This window comes from Nerophis lumbriciformis, linkage group LG21 (genome assembly GCF_033978685.3).
Source record: "Nerophis lumbriciformis linkage group LG21, RoL_Nlum_v2.1, whole genome shotgun sequence".
Lineage (NCBI taxonomy): Eukaryota > Metazoa > Chordata > Actinopteri > Syngnathiformes > Syngnathidae > Nerophis > Nerophis lumbriciformis.
This window is the reverse complement of record NC_084568.2, coordinates 43353695-43375169: the sequence shown is the minus strand read 5'-3', so window position 1 is coordinate 43375169 and position 21475 is coordinate 43353695. Positions and strand designations below refer to the sequence as shown.

The following is a 21475-nucleotide window of genomic DNA, read 5'->3' as shown; positions in this document are numbered from 1 at the left end:
AATTATGCATAAAATATTAATATATCATTACAATTTATTTTAATAAAAAATGTAATTAATTAATATAATATACCTGTGTGTGTTTATATGTATGTGTGTGTGTGTGTATATATATATATATATATATATATATATATATATATATATATATATATATATATATTTGCATTTAAATATATAATTACATTTATATATATATATACACAAAAGAAAATGTGTATATTATAAAAGAATAGCAAAATAAATAACATTTGTTGTATAAATATGTTTACATTTTTTTTTATAGTTTTAAATAATATAACTATTATGAATAAATCGTTAAATGATGAATGGAATTCAAAAATAATATTAAATACATTTTATTATATAATAATTTAGAAAATATACGAGGAGTAGGGGCAGTGTTATCGTCTACCACTCTCATACTTCTGTATAAAATGGAAGTGGCGACATTGTGGTCTAACCCTTCAGAAAATGGTGCCAAGTTTCTGTGAGAAACAGAAGAGAAAAAAAAATCTATGCGGCTCCTTCCTTAATCAAAAGTGCTGTGAGCTTATGGCAGGATGCCATGGGAGAAAAGCTGCAATTGACTTTGGCTTTTTTAGAGGAAGGTGGAGATGGAAGCTAAAAAAAAGATCTAAGGTTGTGCGTCACAGGTTTTTAAGAACATACTTTCCATACTGACCTCTTTTTGATTACATCCCATTGAAAGTGACTTTTAGTATTGCCTCATGGCTGGTGCTAAAACTAGAGTGTGGAACTTTATTGAACTCAGTTTGTGGTGGTAAATACCTGCTGTTTATAAATGTTGATATTTTCCAGGTGGGCATTATTTGTTTGCATAATAATTCCTTGGACTGAAGGCTCGCTTCAGTTTTAGTGGGCCGGCCCTGATGTCAGCCGGCTGGTTGGCTGCTGGACCAGCGGACAGTGCAGCAGCAGGACACACACACACACACACACACACACACACACACACACACACACACACACACACACACACACCATGTCTGCACGCTTCACTATTAATACTGCAGCCTCGCACTGCTCTCTCTCTGCATGAACTGGACGCTGGAGGACAAAGGCGGATTAAACGCCCAAATTTAACATACCCCCCTCCTCGTCCTTTTCCTCTGGGATGGATTGATGAAGAGCGATAAAGCACGCGCCAGAGAAGGAAAGTGGGGGGACTGCAGTACAAGCAGGGTCTGGATGAATAACCATGGCAACAGCAGCAGCAGCAGCAGCAGTGGCGGCGACAGTGCAAGCGGACATATAAACATTGCACAGGAGCGCATCCATCTGCATCTACTCACTCGATCATCTCACTTCCTGGATCACTGCTAAGGGAGGTAAGGATGTCGGACTTTGCATTGGTGGTGCCTGTTGTGTGTGTGTGTATGTGTGTGTGTGTGAGTGTACAGAAGAGACAAGGCTGCAAACGATGCTCTTATTACAGACAATGATTGCAGAGGATGTTTTCAGTACAAGCTGATAGCATTCAAGCATGTTGAATATGTCCAACTTTAGCCATCTTTCTTTCTGTTGCGTGAACAGGAAGTGAAATTGTGGAGCGGAGACCTCCACCGAGAACAACCATGGCTGTAGAGTGATGCTAATTGTACATATTCAGCGCATACATGCCTGCGTTTCTGTAAAAGTCATGCAAAAGATGATTCATTTCATTGACAAAAGTGGGGCAAAAGACCCCAGAGGCACTGAAATCTAAGCTAGTCTTGGTACATTAGGGACTTGGCTAAGTAGTTTAGCGTAATTGCAGAATGGCACCCAAATCTCATTTGGATCAGGAAACCTTCATGCCTTGATTAAATCCATTGATGAAGTTGTGTATTGGTGTAGTATGCTTTAGCAATCTTTATCCAGATCTGCACCTTAATGGCCTCTTTAAAGTTTTGTTTGAATTGCTGCTCAGCCTGGTGGACGATTAAGGCAAAAATAATAGTCACCATTACTTTGATTGATTTTGAAATCACGATTAATAACATGATTATTCACTAATTTGATAACATGAGTGTTTAATGTGCCACCAAAACTCAACTTGAAATATATTCAAAAGAAGGGCTATAAATAGTAACAAATAAACCACAGCAAGTAAAACGATAATATGATATAAAATGAATTAAAATAACTAAAGCACTTTGAAAAAAAACTCATAAAAGTCAGTTTTTCGGTTTTGTTTTGGACTCCTTTTTTTACCTTTTGCACTTACTTTACCACCATAGAGCGTGTGCTTTTTGTGTCATTAATAACATTGAAAAACTAATCCTCACATTTATTGGTGCAATACATCTTTGGACAATTTTGACCAGTATTTGAAGTCAAAGTATGATTGTGTAAATGTAAGAAGGTACATTATGATTGTGTAAAGTACTTTCTAGAAACCTTTATCTTGTTAGCGCAGTCAGACCGAATGTTGCGCTCGAAGCTGTTGTTGTGACAGAGGTAGTGTGCTGTTGTTCTGAGTTTGACCAGTAAAGAGACGATTTGAGACGGTTAAAAAAAAAAAAAGGAAGCCTCTCAAGTTGTGACTGCTGTCCTCTTTGTACATTGATCTTAGACCCATGATGTCGTTCACAACAACACAAGCAGATGAGATGTGTTGTGTGTGTGTGTGTATGATTGTTTGTACATTGATCTTAGACCCATGATGTCGTTCACAACCACACAAGCAGATGAGATGTGTTGTGTGTGTGTGTGTGTGTGTGTGTATGATTGTTTGTACATTGATCTTAGACCCATGATGTCGTTCACTACAACACAAGTAGATGAGATGTGTTGTGTGTGTATGATTGTTTGTACATTGATCTTAGACCCATGTTGTCGTTCACTACAACACAAGCAGATGAGATGTGTTGTGTGTGTGTGTATGATTGTTTGTGCATTGATCTTAGACGCATGATGTCGTTCACTACAACACAAGCAGATGAGATGTGTTGTGTGTGTATGATTGTTTATACATTGATCTTAGACCCATGTTGTCGTTCACAACCACACAAGCAGATGAGATGTGTTGTGTGTGTGTGTGTGTGTGTGTGTGTGTGTGTGTGTGTGTGTATGAGTATGATTGTTTGTACATTGATCTTAGACCCATGATGTCGTTCGCAACAACACAAGCAGATGAGATGTGTTATGTGTGTATGATTGTTTGTACATTGATCTTAGACCCATGTTGTCGTTCACAACCACACAAGCAGATGAGATGTGTTGTGTGTGTGTGTATGATTGTTTGTACATTGATCTTAGACCCATGATGTCGTTCACTACAACACAAGCAGATGAGATGTGTTGTGTGTGTGTGTGTATGATTGTTTGTGCATTGATCTTAGACGCATGATGTCGTTCACTACAACACAAGCAGATGAGATGTGTTGTGTGTGTATGATTGTTTGTACATTGATCTTAGACCCATGTTGTCGTTCACAACCACACAAGCAGATGAGATGTGTTGTGTGTGTGTGTGTGTATGATTGTTTGTACATTGATCTTAGACCCATGATGTCGTTCACTACAACACAAGCAGATGAGATTTGTTGTGTGTGTATGATTGTTTGTACATTGATCTTAGACCCATGTTGTCGTTCACAACAACACAAGCAGATGAGATGTGTTGTGTGTGTATTATTGTTTGTACATTGATCTTAGACCCATGATGTCGTTCACTACAACACAAGCAGATGAGATGTGTTGTGTATGTATGATTGTTTGTACATTGATCTTAGACCCATGTTGTCGTTCACAACAACACAAGCAGATGAGATGTGTTGTGTGTGTGTGTGTATGATTGTTTGTACATTGATCTTAGACCCATGATGTCGTTCACTACAACACAAGCAGATGAGATGTGTTGTGTGTGTGTGTATGATTGTTTGTACATTGATCTTAGACCCATGTTGTCGTTCACAACAACACAAGCAGATGAGATGTGTTGTGTGTGTGTGTGTGTGTGATTGTTTGTACATTGATCTTAGACCCATGTTGTCGTTCACAACAACACAAGCATATGAGATGTGTTGTTCTTGCCAGCTTGAGCTTCTTTGTTGAGTCGCTGTTTCAAGTGGTCGTCTCCACATTGTTTAGTTTTGGACATGTTTGGGGGATGAATGAGCGGTGCCGGACACATTATGTTCCCAAACAAATGTTTCTTCTCACAATGACAGCATTTCATTTATTCCCTGATATTCTTTGTTCAACAGCGGATTTCGTTTTATTTGCTAATTCTGTGGTTACGTTAGCACGGAATTCATATGGCTTCACTTTTTTTGTTAAGTTTAGTGATGATTAATTAGGCATACTAGTGCTGTGTCAAATGAAATGTAGCAACCACGGTGAGATCTTAAACTTCTAGTACAGTAGTCCCCAACCACTTTATTTTTTTAAATGTTATTATTTTATTAAATCAACATAAAAAACACAATATATACATTATATATCAATATATATCAATACAGTCTGCAGAGATACAGTCTGTAAGCACACATGATTGTATTTCTTTATGACAAAAAAAATAATAAAAAAATACCACATTCTTCAAGCAAACAGCTCATGTTCATTCAATATAAATTAGCCATTTTAATGTATACTGTATTTTTCGGATTATAAATCGCTCCGGAGTATAAGTCGCACCGGCCGAAAATGCATAACAAAGAAGGAAAAAAACATATATAAGTCGCACTGGAGTATAAGTCGCATTTTTGGGGGGAAATGTATTTGATAAAAACTAACACCAAGAATAGACATTTGAAAGGCCATTTAAAATAAATGAAGAATAGTGAACAACAGGCTGAATAAGTGTACGTTATATGAGGCATAAATAACCAACTGGTATGTTAACGTAACATATTATGGTAAGAGTCATTCAAATAACTATAACATATAGAACATGCTATACAATCTGTCACTCCTAATCGCTAAATCCCATGAAATCTTCTTCCTCGGTGTCGCTTCTAAACAACTCTGCCAACTCCAAAGGTATGCGCCGCTGCATATTTCACTACGTCCAGCTTGTAATCTGCAGGATATGATTTCCTTTTCGCTGCCATTTTAGTTCAGCCTTTCTCAGTTTTTATAAGTTACCGCCAATGTTGAAATGATCCGTTTTTATAGCTACGGACGTAATAGCAGGTAGCATCCCATGACCCACAATGCACTTCTGCCATGACGCACATTGCACTTCTGCCATGACCCGCTCCCCGCCGAATGTTTATTGGTTGACGTGTGTGTGACGATTGCTGACATTCGCCTCGTCTCTTACGTGAATGAGATAAATAGTATTATTTGATATTTTACGCTAATGTGTTAATAATTTCACACATAAGTCGCTCCTGAGTATAAATCGCACCTCCTGCCAAACTGTGAAAAAAACTGCGATTTATAATCCGATAAATACGGTAATCTGTCATAACAACAACATGTTAGTTACTTCTTTTGCATTGTTTGTGTGTACGTGCACACGCTGCCTAAGTGTGTACGACACATCGTGAGTGACAGACTCATTCCTCAAGCCAACAGCTCATTTTCATTCAATATAAATTAGCCATTGTAAAAAAAAAATAGAGACTTTTTTTTTTCTTCCAAAAATGATGATCTGTTAAGCCGCTAATGGTAACGTAAGCAAGCCGGTGGTGTTATTGTTATATATTTTACTTTGAAAACTTTGAGCAAGTACTCTTTACAGTAAGTGCTTAACTTGTGGTGACCTCAGTAAATCTGGTGTGGTTCCAGCCTTGACCACAAGTTCTGGACACTTCCTCAGGTACACTTTGCAAGCTCTGTATAAATACTGCATTTGCAAAGTATGATATTGCATAGTTTAGCTCAAGTATTTGTCTTTCAAACTACTGTATATCCTCACACTTATAATCACACTTCAACATCTCTAACATGTAAATGTTGCCTCCTTGCTGGGTGAGCATTGCAGTGGACATTTGTATTTTGCATGAGAGAGTTATTTGTTTTCCATTCATCCATCCATCCATTTTCTACCGCTTATTCCCTTCGGGGTTTTCCTTTCTGACAAAATAAATGTCCACTGCAGAGGACAATGCTTATTCACATTCCTAATATTTTGCATTTTGTGCATCAATATTTAAAAAAAATATTTACTGTTAAAATTTAAATTGTTTTTATTATGATATTGTCTCAAGGGAACATTATTAGGCATCATCATCACTGATATCTATCTTGAGCAAGCTACCGTATTTTTCAGATTATAAATCGCAGTTTTTTTCATAGTTTGCGACTTATACTCTGGAGCGACTTATGTGTGAAATGATTAACACATTAGCGTAAAATATCAAATAGTATTATTGATGTCATTCACGTAAGAGACTAGACGTATAAGATTTCATGGGATTTAGCGATTAGGAGTGACAGATTGTATAGCATGTTCTATATGTTATAGTTATTTGAATGACTCTTACCATAATATGTTACGTTAACATACCAGTTGGTTATTTATGCCTCATATAACGTACACTTATTCAGCCTGTTGTTCACTATTCTTCATTTATTTTAAATTGCCTTTCAAATGTCTATTCTTGCTGTTGGCTTTTATCAAATACATTTCCCCCAAAAATGCGACTTATACTCCAGTGCGACTTATACATGTTTTTTTCCTTCTTTATTATGCATTTTCGGAAGGTGCTATTTATACTCTGGAGCGACCTAAATCCGAAAAATATGGTTATTTGCAACTAAAAGTCACCCACTAAACAAATACAAATCCACTTTATTACAAAATGACAGTGTTTATATGTATATATTTATCTTTATGTATTGCATCTTATATTGCAATATGTGTCCATTGGATACCCACATCTGTCTTGTCTGTGAAGTGATACTTTTCATATTTGCATATGATTTATGGCCCAAATATCAGAAGATACTGACAGATGTTTTGTCATGCAGTCATGGCGTCAAACAAGTCTAAATATGTCCAGTATAAATGGCAGTGGCGTTATTGTCAGCGTGGGCGCATAATGAACTTATTGATACATTGTCAGGCCAGGTCTAATAATAAAGCCGGATGACGTGTGTGTTATGTAATGTGCAGAGTGGAAAGATGGCTAGTTTTGGGGGAAGACACAAGGTTTAATCTGCTCATCAGTCAAATGATTGTTGAAAAAGGACACAAACATGGTCTTTGTCTGCCCGGATACCAAGCTTCTTTTCTTTGGCAAGTGTACGTCAGAAGAAAAATGCAGAGTCAGCGCAATTGTGCTCAGTACATTTCCACTTTGACTCATTGGTGTGCTGCAAAGACTGTATCATATGATAATCACGTTCTGCACAGTCCCTCCACAGTGTGTTCTGATTGTTGCCGCCTAAAATGTTGCACTTTACAACGTTGCAATGTTTTGAATTGATTGAAATCAACTTATTTCATGAATTTGTTATCAATGTTTTAAATGTCTCCTGTAACCTTAACTCTAAAAAGAACGGGTGTGCAACAGTATTTGGAAAACAATTACTATATTGATGTTTTACCGTATTTTCCGCACCATAAGCCGTCCTGGGTTAAAAGCCGCGCCTTCAATGAACGGCATATTTCAAAACTTTGTCCACCTATAAGCCGCCCCGTGTTATAAGCCGCATCTAACTGCGCTAAAGGAATGTCAAAAAAACAGTCGGATAAGTCAGTCAAACTTTAATAATATATTAAAAACCAGCGTGATGTGGGCGCGCATGGAGTCGTATATCAACATGGACGGAGCTGCGTGAAAAAAGCCACCCGGCCTCTTCGCGTAAACTTACCTTAACCACTCGCTCATCTTTTCTTCATCCATCCATCCCTTCGAGTTAGCTTTTATGATGACGCCGGCTGGAAAGGTCTCTTTTGGCAAGGTCTTCCTTTTGAATATCACCATGGGTGGAAGTTTCTGGCCATTAGCATGGCAAGCTAGAACCACAGTGAAGGATGACTTCTCATTCCCTGTGGTGCGAATATTCACCGTACGTGCTCCCGTTGTATCCACAGTGCGGTTCACAGGAATATCAAAAGTCAGTGGAACCTCGTCCATGTTGATAATGTTCTCTGGCCGGATCTTTTTTTCAGCTATCTTGTTTTTACAATATGCACGGAAAGTAGCCAGCTTTTCTTGAAAGTCTTTAGGCAGTTGCTGTGAAATAGTAGTCCGTGTGCGGATGGAGAGATTGCGTCTTTTCATGAACCGGAAACCTGTCGCTTAGTAGGAGCCATTTTGTGGTCTTTACAGATGTAAACACACAAAGGAAATGAAACGTAATATCCGCGCGCTTCTTCTTCTTCTACCGGTTCTATGGGGGCGGGTGCTTACCTTGGCGGTTGCTTGCGTAGAAGAAGAAGCACTTCCTCTTCTACGGGGAAAAAAGATGGCGGCTGTTTACCGTAGTTGCGAGACCGAAACTTTATGAAAATGAATCTTAATATTAATCCATATATAAAGCGCACCGGGTTATAAGCCGCACTGTCAGCTTTTGAGTAAATTTGTGGTTTTTAGGTGCGGCTAATAGTGCGGAAAATACGGTACTTGTTTTATAGCACACAGACTTAAAAGTACACACTCGATGGCAGTAATAGTACATACTCAAAACTCAATGTCAAATTATTGAACTGTTTTAATTCATTATAACTAATGATATTAATAATTATGATTACAGTAAGAATCACCACCAAAGGCTTCTTTATTTGTCCGCATGTTGCAGACATTCTCCGTGTATGTTTTACACTTAAAATGTGTTAGTCCATCTTAAACCTTCATTTATGTTCCAACACATTTACCACCGCACGTTAAGAGCATTTGTGAACTGTTGAGAGATTATCATCACGCTTCAACAACTCTAACATGTAAATGCTACCTCCTTGCTCGGTCAGCATTGCAAATGAAAATATGTTCATAATTGTCTTACCCAAAATAAATAATTGTCAAATATATTTGTGTATATTTACCGTATTTTTCAGGCTATAAGTCGCAATTTTTTTTTATGTAGTTTGGCCGGGGGTGCGCCTTATACTCAGGAGCGACTTATGTGTGAAATGATGAACACATTATAATATTATTGATCTCATTCACGTAAGAGACTAGACGTATAAGATTTCATGGGATTTAGCGATTAGGAGTGACAGATTGTATAGCATGTTCTATATGTTATAGTTATTTGAATGACTCTTACCATAATATGTTACGTTAACATACCAGTTGGTTATTTATGCCTCATATAACGTACACTTATTCAGCCTGTTGTTCACTATTCTTTATTTATTTTAAATTGCCTTTCAAATGTCTATTCTTGCTGTTGGCTTTTATCAAATACATTTCCCCAAAAAATGTGACTTATACTCCAGTGCGACTTATATATGTTTTTTTCCTTCTTTATTAGGCATTTTCGGCCTAATACGGTTCATGTCAACGAGGAAGAGAATGTTTATATTACCCAGAAAGCTTAGCGCTGTAAACAGGAACAGTAAGTAGGTCTGAGCTAAAGGGGAGGACAACAATTGTGTAAATGAATCAATAAATCAAATCAAATCAAATCAACTTTATTTATAAAGCACATTTAAAATTGACCACAGGGGTAGCCAAAGTGCTGTACAATGGACAGGTTAAAAGATAAAACGAGTACCGAGCAAACACAACACAACACAAACATAACACGATAAAAAATAAATAAATAAAAATAGAATAAATAAAAACAGGTTCACAGCAGGTGTATTATGGAGCGCCATTGCAGGATGGATATCACCAAGCCATGGAATAAAAGTATGTTTTTAAGAGAGATTTAAAAACAGGAAGAGAGGAGGCTTGTCTAACACTCAGGGGTAGGTCGTTCCAGAGCTTGGGAGCAGCAACGGCGAAAGCTCTGTCACCTCTAAGCTTCAGCCTTGTGTCAGGGACCGTCAACAGCAGCTGATCGGCTGATTTTAAGGATCGGGTGGGGCAGTAAGGCTGAAGGAGGTCGGAGAGATAGGTTGGCGCGAGGTTGTTTAGACATTTAAAAACAAATAAAAGGAGTTTAAAATTGATTCGGTAACGCACAGGGAGCCAGTGAAGGGACGCTAAAATAGGGGTGATGTGCTCACGTCTGCGGGTCTGTGTTAGCAGACGAGCAGCAGAGTTCTGCACGAGCTGCAGGCCTGGCTAATGCCTACATACAGGGCATTGCAGTAGTCAAGACGAGTCGAGATAAAAGCGTGGATTAATTTCTCAAGATCATGTCCTGATAGAAGCGGTTTCACTTTCTCTATTTGGCGTAATTGATAAAAGCTTTTTTGTATGACGCTGCTGATTTGTTTTTCGAATTTAAAATCTGAGTGGAACTTTACCCCCAGGTTTGTGACACAGTCGCTGAGATACGGGGTCAGAGTGCCGAGGTCAAGGTTGGGGGAGGGAGAGCGACTTGGACCGAACAACATAACTTCTGTTTTATCTTCATTTAGGCTCAGGAAGTTAGCTGAAAGCCAGACTTTGATGTCGTGCAGGCAGTCAATAAGACGTTGAACCGTGTTATTTTGTGCCATGGGAAAATAAATCTGGCAATCATCGGCGTAAAAATGAAATGCAATACTGTACTTCCTAAAAATAGAACCAAGGGGGAGAAGGTAAAGCGCAAATAAAATTGGGGCAAGGATTGAGCCCTGGGGGACCCCATGTGGTAAAGGAGCTGTGGACGACATAAAACTGTCTACTTTTACACAAAAACTTCTGTCGGTTAGGTACGACCGGAACCAGTTGAGGGCGGCGCCCTTAATGCCCACACAGTTCTCAAGACGAGTGATTAAGGTGGCGTGGAACGCAGCAGACAGATCTAAAAGCACCAGGACAACATATTTACCAGAATCATTTGACAGGAGGATATCGTTAAAAACTTTTAGAAGCGCTGACTCTGTGCTGTGGAGGGCTTTAAAACCGGACTGGAACAGCTCAGTGATACCATTATCCTCTAAGAAGGGCAACAACTGACTGTAGACAACCTTCTCTAATATTTTGGAAATGTATGGAAGATTAGAGATAGGTCTGAAGTTAGAGAGGAGAGAGGGGTCGAGGCTTGGTTTTTTAAGTAGAGGTGGTACCACTGCATGTTTAAACTCTACTGGAACTATTCCAGAAGAGAGGCTGCTATTGATAATGTTAAGGACACTTGATCCAATAGTAGCAAGTACCTCCTTAAACAGGCGAGGTGGGAGGGCATCTGCAGGAGAACCAGAGGGCTTCATATGACGAACTGTGTTACTTAAAAAAGAAAAGGACACCGGCTCAAACTGATGGAAAACAGAAGAGAAATGCAGAGGAACAGAAGGGTCATATGAAGGCTGAGATAGACTGGCTCTAGTTGACACAATTTTGTCAGTGAAAAAATGGAGACAATTTTCACAGAATTCAAAAGAAGCATCAAAACCAACAGATTTGGGAGCATCAATGACAGTGTTAATAGTTTTAAACAGAACTCTGGGGTTGTTACAGTTAGAAGATATAATCTGAGATATATATATATTAATTTCTGCTTTTACAGTCATCTGAAAGGAAAACAGGCTTTCTTTAAAAATGGCAAAGGACACATGCAGCCTGTCTTTTTTCCATTTTCTCTCTGCTCTTCTACATACGCGCCTGGCAGCCCGAGTGACGTCATTCAACCAGGGCTGAGGCGTAGCTTTAGAGCGGCGGCACTTGAGAGGAGCGATCGTGTCCAGTGTTTGTAAACAAATAGAGTTGAACCCAGAAACCAACTCTTCAGTATTCAGACGTACAGAGGCTGCAGAATTATCATCACAAAGAGTCGAAAAAATTGAGGAGAACAGAGCAGGAGACGAATAATTAAACATGCGAGAGCGCACAATTTAACTGGACACTGCGTGGGAATATCAAACAAGATCGGCTTATGATCAGAGAACACAGCGTCGCAAATGTCCAAATTAAAAACACACAAACCATACGAGAGCACTAAATCGAGTGTATGCCCGCGTTCATGTGTAGAACCACACACAGACTGTACAAAGTTAAATGAGTCGATAATATTCAGGAAGCTCCTGGAAAGCGGCTCGTCTGGACAGCAGGTGTGAATATTAAAATCACCCACAATAAGGACACGATCATAGTTGATATATTGTTACACATTGTTGGTCCTGCTTGGTCAACACAAGAAACAAACATAAGTTTTCATTAAACAGTTGGCGTGCAAATTTGATTGATAGAAATGTTCAAGAAATTGTTGGGCATTGGACAACGTTGCAAGGCCGTGAATAAACGTGAATTGGTGCAATCGTAATTTAGACGGTTTAAAAGTGAAAAGTCCTGCAGTGACTGTTGCTTTCATGCTAATGAGCTGTGCTATTCCAGGTCTGTATCTGACAGTGTGTGCCTCCAAAAAGCGCTCTTGTGCACTTTTGCCACTTTTTAAACTCTGGACCTGTGCAATGTAATAGATGTCACATACAACAATGTCACCCGCTACAAGTCTAATAACAGGTTCACATTTTACCAGCAACATGGTGCTCGTTTGGTCGATATGCTGAAGAAAAAAAAAGATCCAAATTACATCTGACTGAAGGATGTCTGGCGGAGCTCATATTTTTATTTTAAGATGTGCAATGAAAACATGGCTGCAGGGACACATTACTCTTAGTGCATCCTTAAACAAGCAATGCTGCATAATAGGCCATCATTTTTTAGTGTATTTTTTTTAGGGATTTTGATTGGGTTTTGGATAATGGCCAACATTGCTTATTATTACAACCATGAGAAGTATTTAACAAACACAATTTCACATTGCTGGCACGTTGTCTGTTTGAAAGTGCACGTACTATACATTGAGTGCATGGTGTTTCAGTGCTTTCATTGATACCTCACTTTCACTTGTAGTCATTTCATCTCTCAAGGCCTTCCTTCATACTCTGCTGGCTAGAAAATGTCAATTCACGTCTGTGTTTTGTCCAAAGGGATTTAGACATTGTTGGTTCAATGGAAGACAAACACACTGTGTGTTTGTGTCTCAGCATATGGTCTCTGAAATATCAACGTGTGCCAAATCCTGTCAACTGCAAAATGTGTTGTCTTCCTGCAGGTGATGAGTCGGACCACATCATGTCTGAAGTACAGGGCACACTGGAGTTTTCCGTAGAGTTGCACAAGTTTCACAATGTGGATCTTTTCCAAAGAGGGTAAGAAAATATCAAAGATGAAATGTATCGTGATGATTCTCTTTACAATACTCATTACACACCCAACTAATTGATCGGACCTGCAGGTCATACACAGGGAATGAAATACAGGAGGCAATTAAAATACCAACACCTTCCACTCAGTGCATGTTGTATTATGTATGACATTTTGTGGGAGTGATATGATATAGGTTACATTTGCATGATAGCCGTAGCCAGCAGCTGAAATGTGCTGATTAAATCTACTGCTGTGATTCTCGCTGGTGGTACACCAAAGGATCACTTCATGAAATATTGTAATGACGTGACTCCAGCCGTTATCACAGGGTTATTCGCCTTTAATGGAAGTCCTCACAGTCCGACTACTGTAGGCCGTACTAGACGGCAAACCAAATAAATAAGACAGACCCGTCATTTTCCTTTTCCCAGCCAATCAGCATGCAGAACACACGTAAAGAAAGACGAACATTAGCACGCAACTAAGATGCTTTCAAGGCCATGGGAAACCACACCATCTGTTGAACTTTGAATAAAGTACACGTGGAACATGAAAATCAACTTTTACCTTGAAAATCATTTTTTGTCTTGAAAATCAACTTTACCTTGAAAATCAACTTTTACCTTGAAAATCATTTTTTGTCTTGAAAATCAACTTTTACCTTGAAAATCAACTTTAACCTTGAAAATCATTTTTTGTCTTGAAAATCAACTTTTACTTTGAAAATCAACTTTTACCTTGAAAATCATTTTTTGTCTTAAAAATCAACTTTTACCTTGAAAATAATTTTTTGTCTTAAAAATCAACTTTTACCTTGAAAATCATTTTTTGTCATAAAAATCAACTTTTACCTTGAAAATCGTTTTTTGTCTTGAAAATCAACTTTTACCTTGAAAATCTTTTTTTGTCTTGAAAATCAACTTTTACCTTGAAAATCTTTTTTTGTCATGAAAATCAACTTTTACCTTGAAAATAATTTTTTGTCATGAAAATCAACTTTTACCTTGAAAATCATTTTTTGTCTTAAAATACAACTTTTACCTTGAAAATCATTTTTTGTCTTGAAAATCAACTTTTACTTAGAAAATCAACTTTTACTTAGAAAATCATTTTTTGTCATGAAAATTAACTTTTACCTCAAAAATCTTTTTTTGTCTTGAAAATCAACTTTTACCTTGAAAATAATTATTTTCCTTGAAAATCAACTTTTACTTTGAAAATCATTTTTTGTCTTGAAAATCAACTTTTACTTTGAAAATCAACTTTTACCTTGAAAATTAATTTTTTGTCTTAAAAATCAACTTTTACCTTGAAAATATTTTTTTGTCATGAAAATCTACTTTTACTTTGAAAATAATTTTTTGTCATGAAAATGAACTTTTACCTTGAAAATCGTTTTTTTGTCTTGAAAATCAACTTTTACCTTGAAAATCATTTTTTTGTCATGAAAATCAACTATTACATTGAAAATATTTTTTTGTCTTGAAAATCATTTTGTATCATGAAAATCAACTTTCACCTTGAAAATCATTTTTTGTCTTGAAAATCATTTTGTGTCATGAAAATCAACTTTTACCTTGAAAATCATTTTTTGTCATGAAAATCAACTTTTACCTTGAAAATCATTTTTTGTCTTAAAATACAACTTTTACCTTGAAAATCGTTTTTTGTCTTGAAAATCAACTTTTACTTAGAAAATCATTTTTTGTCATGAAAATTAACTTTTACCTCAAAAATCTTTTTTTTGTCTTGAAAATCAACTTTTTCCTTGAAAATAATTATTTTCCTTGAAAATCAACTTTTACTTTGAAAATCAACTTTTACCTTGAAAATCATTTTTTGTCTTGAAAATCTACTTTTACCTTGAAAATCAACTTTTACCTTGAAAAGCAACTTTAACCTTGAAAATAATTTTTTGTCTTGAAAATCAACTTTTACTTTGAAAATCAACTTTTACCTTGAAAATTAATTTTTTGTCTTAAAAATCAACTTTTACCTTGAAAATATTTTTTTGTCATGAAAATCTACTTTTACTTTGAAAATAATTTTTTGTCATGAAAATGAACTTTTACCTTGAAAATCGTTTTTTGTCTTGAAAATCAACTTTTACCTTGTAAATCTTTTTTGTCATGAAAATCAACTATTACCTTGAAAATAATTTTTTGTCTTGAAAATCATTTTGTATCATGAAAATCAACTTTCACCTTGAAAATCATTTTTTGTCTTGAAAATCATTTTGTGTCATGAAAATCAACTTTTACCTTGAAAATCATTTTTTGTCATGAAAATCAACTTTTACCTTGAAAATCATTTTTTGTCTTAAAATACAACTTTTACCTTGAAAATCGTTTTTTTGTCTTGAAAATCAACTTTTACTTAGAAAATCATTTTTTGTCATGAAAATTAACTTTTACCTTGAAAATCGTTTTTTGTCTTGAAAATCAACTTTTACCTTGAAAATCTTTTTTGTCATGAAAATCAACTTTTACCTTGAAAATCGTTTTTTGTCTTGAAAATCAACTTTTACCTTGAAAATCAATTTTTACCGTGAAAATCTTTTTTGTCATGAAGATCAACTTTTACCTTGAAAATCATTTTTTGTCATGAAAATCAACTTTTACCTTGAAAATCATGTTTTGTCTTGAAAATCATTTTGTGTCATGAAAATCATTTTTTGTCTTGAAAATAATTTTTGTCTTGAAAATCATTTTTTGTCATGAAAATCAACTTTTACCTTGAAAATCATTTTTTGTCTTAAAATACAACTTTTACCTTGAAAATCGTTTTTTGTCTTGAAAATCAACTTTTACTTAGAAAATCATTTTTTGTCATGAAAATCAACTTTTACCTTGAAAATCATTTTTTGTCATGAAAATAACTTTTTGTCTTGAAAATCAACTTTTACTTTGAAAATCAACTTTTACCTTAAAAATAATTTTTTGTCATGAAAATCAACTTTTACCTTGGAAATCATTTTTTGTCTTGAAAATCTTTTTTTGTCTTGAAAATCAACTTTTACCTTGGAAATCATTTTTTGTCTTGAAAATAATTTTTTTCCTTAAAAATCATTTTTTGTCTTGAAAATCAACTTTTACCTTGAAAATCTTTTTTTGTCATGAAAATCATTTTTTGTCTTGAAATTCAAATTTTACTTTGAAAATCAACTTTTACCTTAAAAATAATTTTTTGTCATGAAAATCAACTTTTGCCTTGAAAATAATTTTTTGTCTTGAAAATCAACTTTTATTTTGAAAATCAACTTTTACCTTGAAAATAATTTTTTGTCATAAAAATTTTTTTTACCTTGAAAATCATTTTTTTGCCTTGAAAATCAACTTTTATTTTGAAAATCAACTTTTACCTTGAAAATAATTTTTTGTCATAAAATTTTTTTTTTTCCTTGAAAATCCACTTTTACCTTGAAAATCATTTTTTGTCTTCAAAATCAACTTTTACCTTGAAAATAATTTTTTTTCTTGAAAATCAACTTTTACCTTGAAAATCATTTTTTGTCTTGAAAATCAACGTTTACCTTGAAAATCATTTATTTCCTTGAAAATCAACTTTTACCTTGAAAATAATTTTTAATTAGCTTAGCAATGCCTGCTCCTGGCTCGCTCTCGGTGTGTAACATGTTTAGCCTCGTACTAACAAATGCAGTCTATAAAAAGGTGTGATTATTATTAACCTGGGGAAGCGGCGACACACTGTATGGAGGAGCTGCTGTATTGTCAGCCGGGGAACTAAAAATAAATAGTGATCTGTGTTTGTGATCGGCATTAATCGGCAATGGTCATGACGTATTTTTTCACAAAAATTATTTTATACGTATCGGGGGCTGATCATCCCTAGTCATTATGTGCTAAAAGCCGGACAAAGGTGGGCTATGATCCTTATAACGCTCTGAAAAGACATCTGTGTAGAATCATGACTTGCACTTCTGAAACACTGCACACTAAAGGGGGAAGGTTTGTGGAAACATGCACCCATACTGTTGTTTCTCAACTCAATCATCACACAATGTGGTACACGCCTTCAAGGGACTGACAGGAACATGTGTGTCAAATCTGAGCTAGATTGGTTGGAAAACATGGCGGTCATCTTCCTAATTGTCCATAGGTCTAATAGAAATATCCTCACTATTACATGTATGCTAGCGTGTCTATCAAAGCAACCAATAGGGGGCGCCACACATGTCATCACAAGTATGTATGTGCACTAGCCTAAATGTTCCTCTTCTTCAGGTTCTACCAGGTACGATCAGGATTAAAGGTCTCCCCCCGGGTTCCCCACAGGGTGATAGTGACCACTCAAGATAATGCAGGTGAGAGCTGATGGTTTATATATTCATGGCAATCTGCTTTACTGCTTGATAGTCTCATTCTCCAGCAACCCAGGAAGTCAATTCACTGACAACATGATTCACAGGAATAAGTTATTTTTAGCTACCCGTGGCTGGCCGTGTGTGTGTGTGTGTGTGTGCGTGTGCGTGTGTGTGTGTGTGTGTGTGTGTGTGTGTGTGTGTGTGTGTGTGTGTGTGTGTGTGTGTGTGTGTGTGTGTGTGTGTGTGTGCGCGCGCGTGTGTGTGGACACAGGCCAAGTGAGTACATGTTTAATTGGTAGGGGTTCCTCATTAGAGAGATGACAAGTTATTTCCCGACCTTGTTTGGTTATGGCAGGACTATTCAAACTGGCAACCCTATCCAGCCTGGCCCACCAGTTTAGTTCAAATATTAGGGCGATTATGTAAACATGCTGTTGTCTAAGAAGATTTGTCCATGTTCATGAATGATGAGGCACTTATTATCATACTATAGTATTTATAGCCCTTCAACTTTTGTATTCATTTTGTCACATCACAAACATAAATGTATTTTATTTGAATGTTATGTGAAAGACCAACACCAAGTGGTATACAACTAGGGCTGCAGCTAACGATTATTTTTCTATCGATTAATCTATAGATTATTTTTTTCGATTAATCGGTTAATCTATAGATTATTTTTTTCGATTAATCTATAGATTATTTTTCCTTTTACCGATTATTTTTTTTATTTAAAATGAAGAGGAAAAAATAAATGTAGGCCAGTTTTTTCAAAAGGCATGGCTTTTATTTACAAAAAAAAAAGTATGGCCACTCAGTCAACATTGACAACAACATGACAAAATATTCTGTAACAATGTAAACATTTAAAACTTTTAACATTTAACAAAATTAAAAGTAGCTTATTTGCTTTTTAATGTGCAAATATAAAAGTAAACATCCAGTGCAAATCTTAATATTCTGGAATAGTATAAGCATTTAAAAAGTAAAAGTATTGCTTATTTTGCTTTAAAATGTGCAAAAATAAAGATAAACATCCAATACAAAAAAGTGCAAAACGGAAATATCCTGTAACAAGTGTAAACATTTCAACAAAAGTAAAAGTATTGCTTATTTGCTAAAATGTGCAAAAATAAAGCTAAACATCCAATACAAAAAAGTGTACAGTGTAAACATTTCAACAAAAGTAAAAGTATTGCTTATTTTGCTTAATAACACAACAATGATAGTATGATTAAAGTGAAAGTTAATTGTTGGTTTGTACATAGTATATGTAACTGTTAATGTTGTAAAAGGTATTTGCACAACTAATTAACGTTAGCGTTTGTGACACGTCTTGTGCCGTGGGGTTCTTTCAGGACCGACAGACTGAACGCCGGACGGCTTTGCCAGGTTTACAATCTTTTAATTTTACACAAAGTCTTTTCTCTTCCAACTCTTTTCTCTTTCTTTCCTCGCTTTTCAGCTCCTCTTCCTCGCTCGCTCGTCGTCCCCTGTCTCTTGCGGCGTCGCTCCCGGCGCGCCCCGCCTCGCCGCTCGCTCGCCCCCGCCGCCTCTCCACAGCGTTAAAGAGGAGCGCGTCTTTGTAAACACTGAACAGGCACGCCAAACGCGCCTCTCAGAGCAAACGGTGCTTTAGTTTATGAATTTACAACGCAGATACAAATGACACATTCATGTTTTTGTGTAATAATGACAACGTATACGCACGCGGACGAATGACTTGTTGATGGCGATGGCAAGAACGCTGTCGGGGGTTTTCTTTTCAAATGTTCGTTCATAGCCGTTGTGCTGCTATGATAGGCCATTTCCGCTCGACACAGTGTGCATACAACAACATTATTAGGCCGTTTGGTGAAATACTCCCACACTTTTGACGACTTTTGGCGTGCTTTTTTCCCCTCGCTCGCATCGTCTGCTTTGCGCTCCGCCATGACAGTAGTGTGACGTAAATATGCGACGCGCCGACGCACAAAAACGGCGTCGACGTATTTACGTAACCGATGACGTCGACTATGTCGACGCGTCGTTTCAGCCTTATATACAACTGTGAAGTAAAAAGAAAATGATACATGATTTCTGGTGCAAAAGTATTCAGCCAACTTGAGTCAATACTTTATTGTCTCTAGCAGCTTTACACAACTAGTGACTGAAATGTTTGCCCGTTCTTCTTTGCTAAACAGCTCAACTCAGTCAGATTAGATAGGGAGCGTTTGTGAAAGGCCGTTTTCAGATCTTTTTGATTGGATGTATAGGACTGGGCCATTATAACAAAATAATATGTTTTGTTTTAAACCATTGCATTGTAGCCCTGGCTTTATGTTGAGGGTCGTTGTCCTGCTGGAAGGTGAAGCTCTGCCACAGTCATACATCTTTGGCAGACTCCAACAGGTTTTCTACCAGGATTGTTCTGTATTTGGCTCCATCCATCCTTCTCTGTCCCTGTTGAAGAGTAGCACCCCCAGATCATGATGCTGCCACCATGGGAACAGTGTGTGGGTTAGGGTTAGGGCAGTCATGTAACGTTTTGCATTTAGGCTAAAAAGTTCAGTTTTGGTCTGGTCTGAATGAAGAACCCTTTTCCAAGTGTCCTTAACATGGTTTATGTCAAACTTATTCTGGTTTTCTTTGAAAAATGGCTCTCTTCTTGTCACTATTCCATAAAGACCACAATTGTGCAGTGCACGACTGATAGTTGTCCTGTGGACAGATTCCTCCACCTGAGCTGTGGATCTTTGCAGTTGGTCCAGAGTCACCTTGGGCCTTTTGGCTGCATCACTGATCAGTGCTCTCCTTGTAACTTTAAATGGACGGCCTTTTTTGATAGTTTTACAGTTGTTCCATACACTTTCTGTTTCCGGATGATGAATTCATTGAACAGTGCTTTTGTGAAATGTTCAAAGCATGGGAAATCTTTTTATAGCCTAAGCCTGCTTTAAACTGATCCACAACTTTAACCTGTCTGGTGTGTTCCTTGGAGTTCATGACTTCTTAACCAACCTCTGAGGCACAGTGTCACAGAACAGCTGTATTGTTCCTGAGATGAGATTACACACAGGTGGACAGTATTTGATCACTAGTAATCTTCAGGCAATCGGTTGCACTGAAAGGGGACTGAACACTTTTGCACACCACACTTTGCCTTTTTTTATTTGGAAACATTTTTTTGAATCATGTATGTTTTTTTCAAGTGTATATTACTGTTTTGGTCCTTCACATAAGATTCCAATAGAATATTTATTTCTGTGGTTGTATTGTGACAAAATATGGAGAAGTTCAGGGGTATGTATACTTTTGCAATTAGCTGTATATATAAATGAGTGCTATCAAACTACATATTTCTTTCAGATTAATCACACAATTGTGATTACTCGCAGTAAATTACTTGTGTGTGTCATTTAAAAAATATATGTTTTCCACCTCCCTTTACCATTTTTATACATTTTTGAAAAAGCTCCAGAGAGCCACGGGTTGCAGACCCCCGGCTTAAACCATTAACTTTGACATACCTAATAATTACAAATAAATTGAAGGAAAAAACTGTTCCTGAGTCTGGCAGTTCTGTCTGGGATGCACAACAATGTGACCACATCTCCAAAAATGAAGACTAGTGTCATTTACTCGCCACCATGATAGACTGGAGCATTCTTCAGATGCAGGCCTGATGTGTTTACAACACCAGGGAGGGAGGAGTCTGTGACCCACTTTGGGTCCCAATCCACCAGTTAAGAACCACTAATCTCAAGGATCTTTGACTAAAGCTGTTAACAGCAGAGATATTGTAGCATAGCGGATCTTTGCGTGGTGTTTAATTTATGACTTTATTTATCATTGTTATGACCATGTTTTGAAGTAAAAATGTGGAGGTAGCCTACATCTATGGTCCTTTACTTTCTGAAAATATGACCCTCAGAACAATTTAGTTGCACAAGTTAGTCTTAAATTGCTATATTTGTAGTTTAGGATGTTGTTGTTGCTTAAAGCAGTGTTTTTCAATCTT

At 36.7% G+C, this 21475-nt stretch overlaps 1 protein-coding gene across 3 annotated transcripts in view; it reads left to right on the top strand.

Annotated features, from left to right (window-relative positions):
* fam135b (family with sequence similarity 135 member B) overlaps positions 1–21475 on the top strand; it is a 295578-nt gene that overhangs the window by 12074 nt on the left and 262029 nt on the right. For 2 of the 3 annotated variants that reach the window (XM_061982341.2, XM_061982340.2), the window contains exons 1-2: positions 12922–13153; positions 17396–17475. In XM_061982341.2, the coding sequence (XP_061838325.2) occupies positions 12954–13153; positions 17396–17475 (280 nt within the window). In that variant the 5' untranslated portion in view covers positions 12922–12953. Of the gene's footprint in view, positions 1–822; positions 1353–12921; positions 13154–17395; positions 17476–21475 lie in introns of those variants that run through there. The other variant, XM_072915616.1, reaches the window with a different exon arrangement.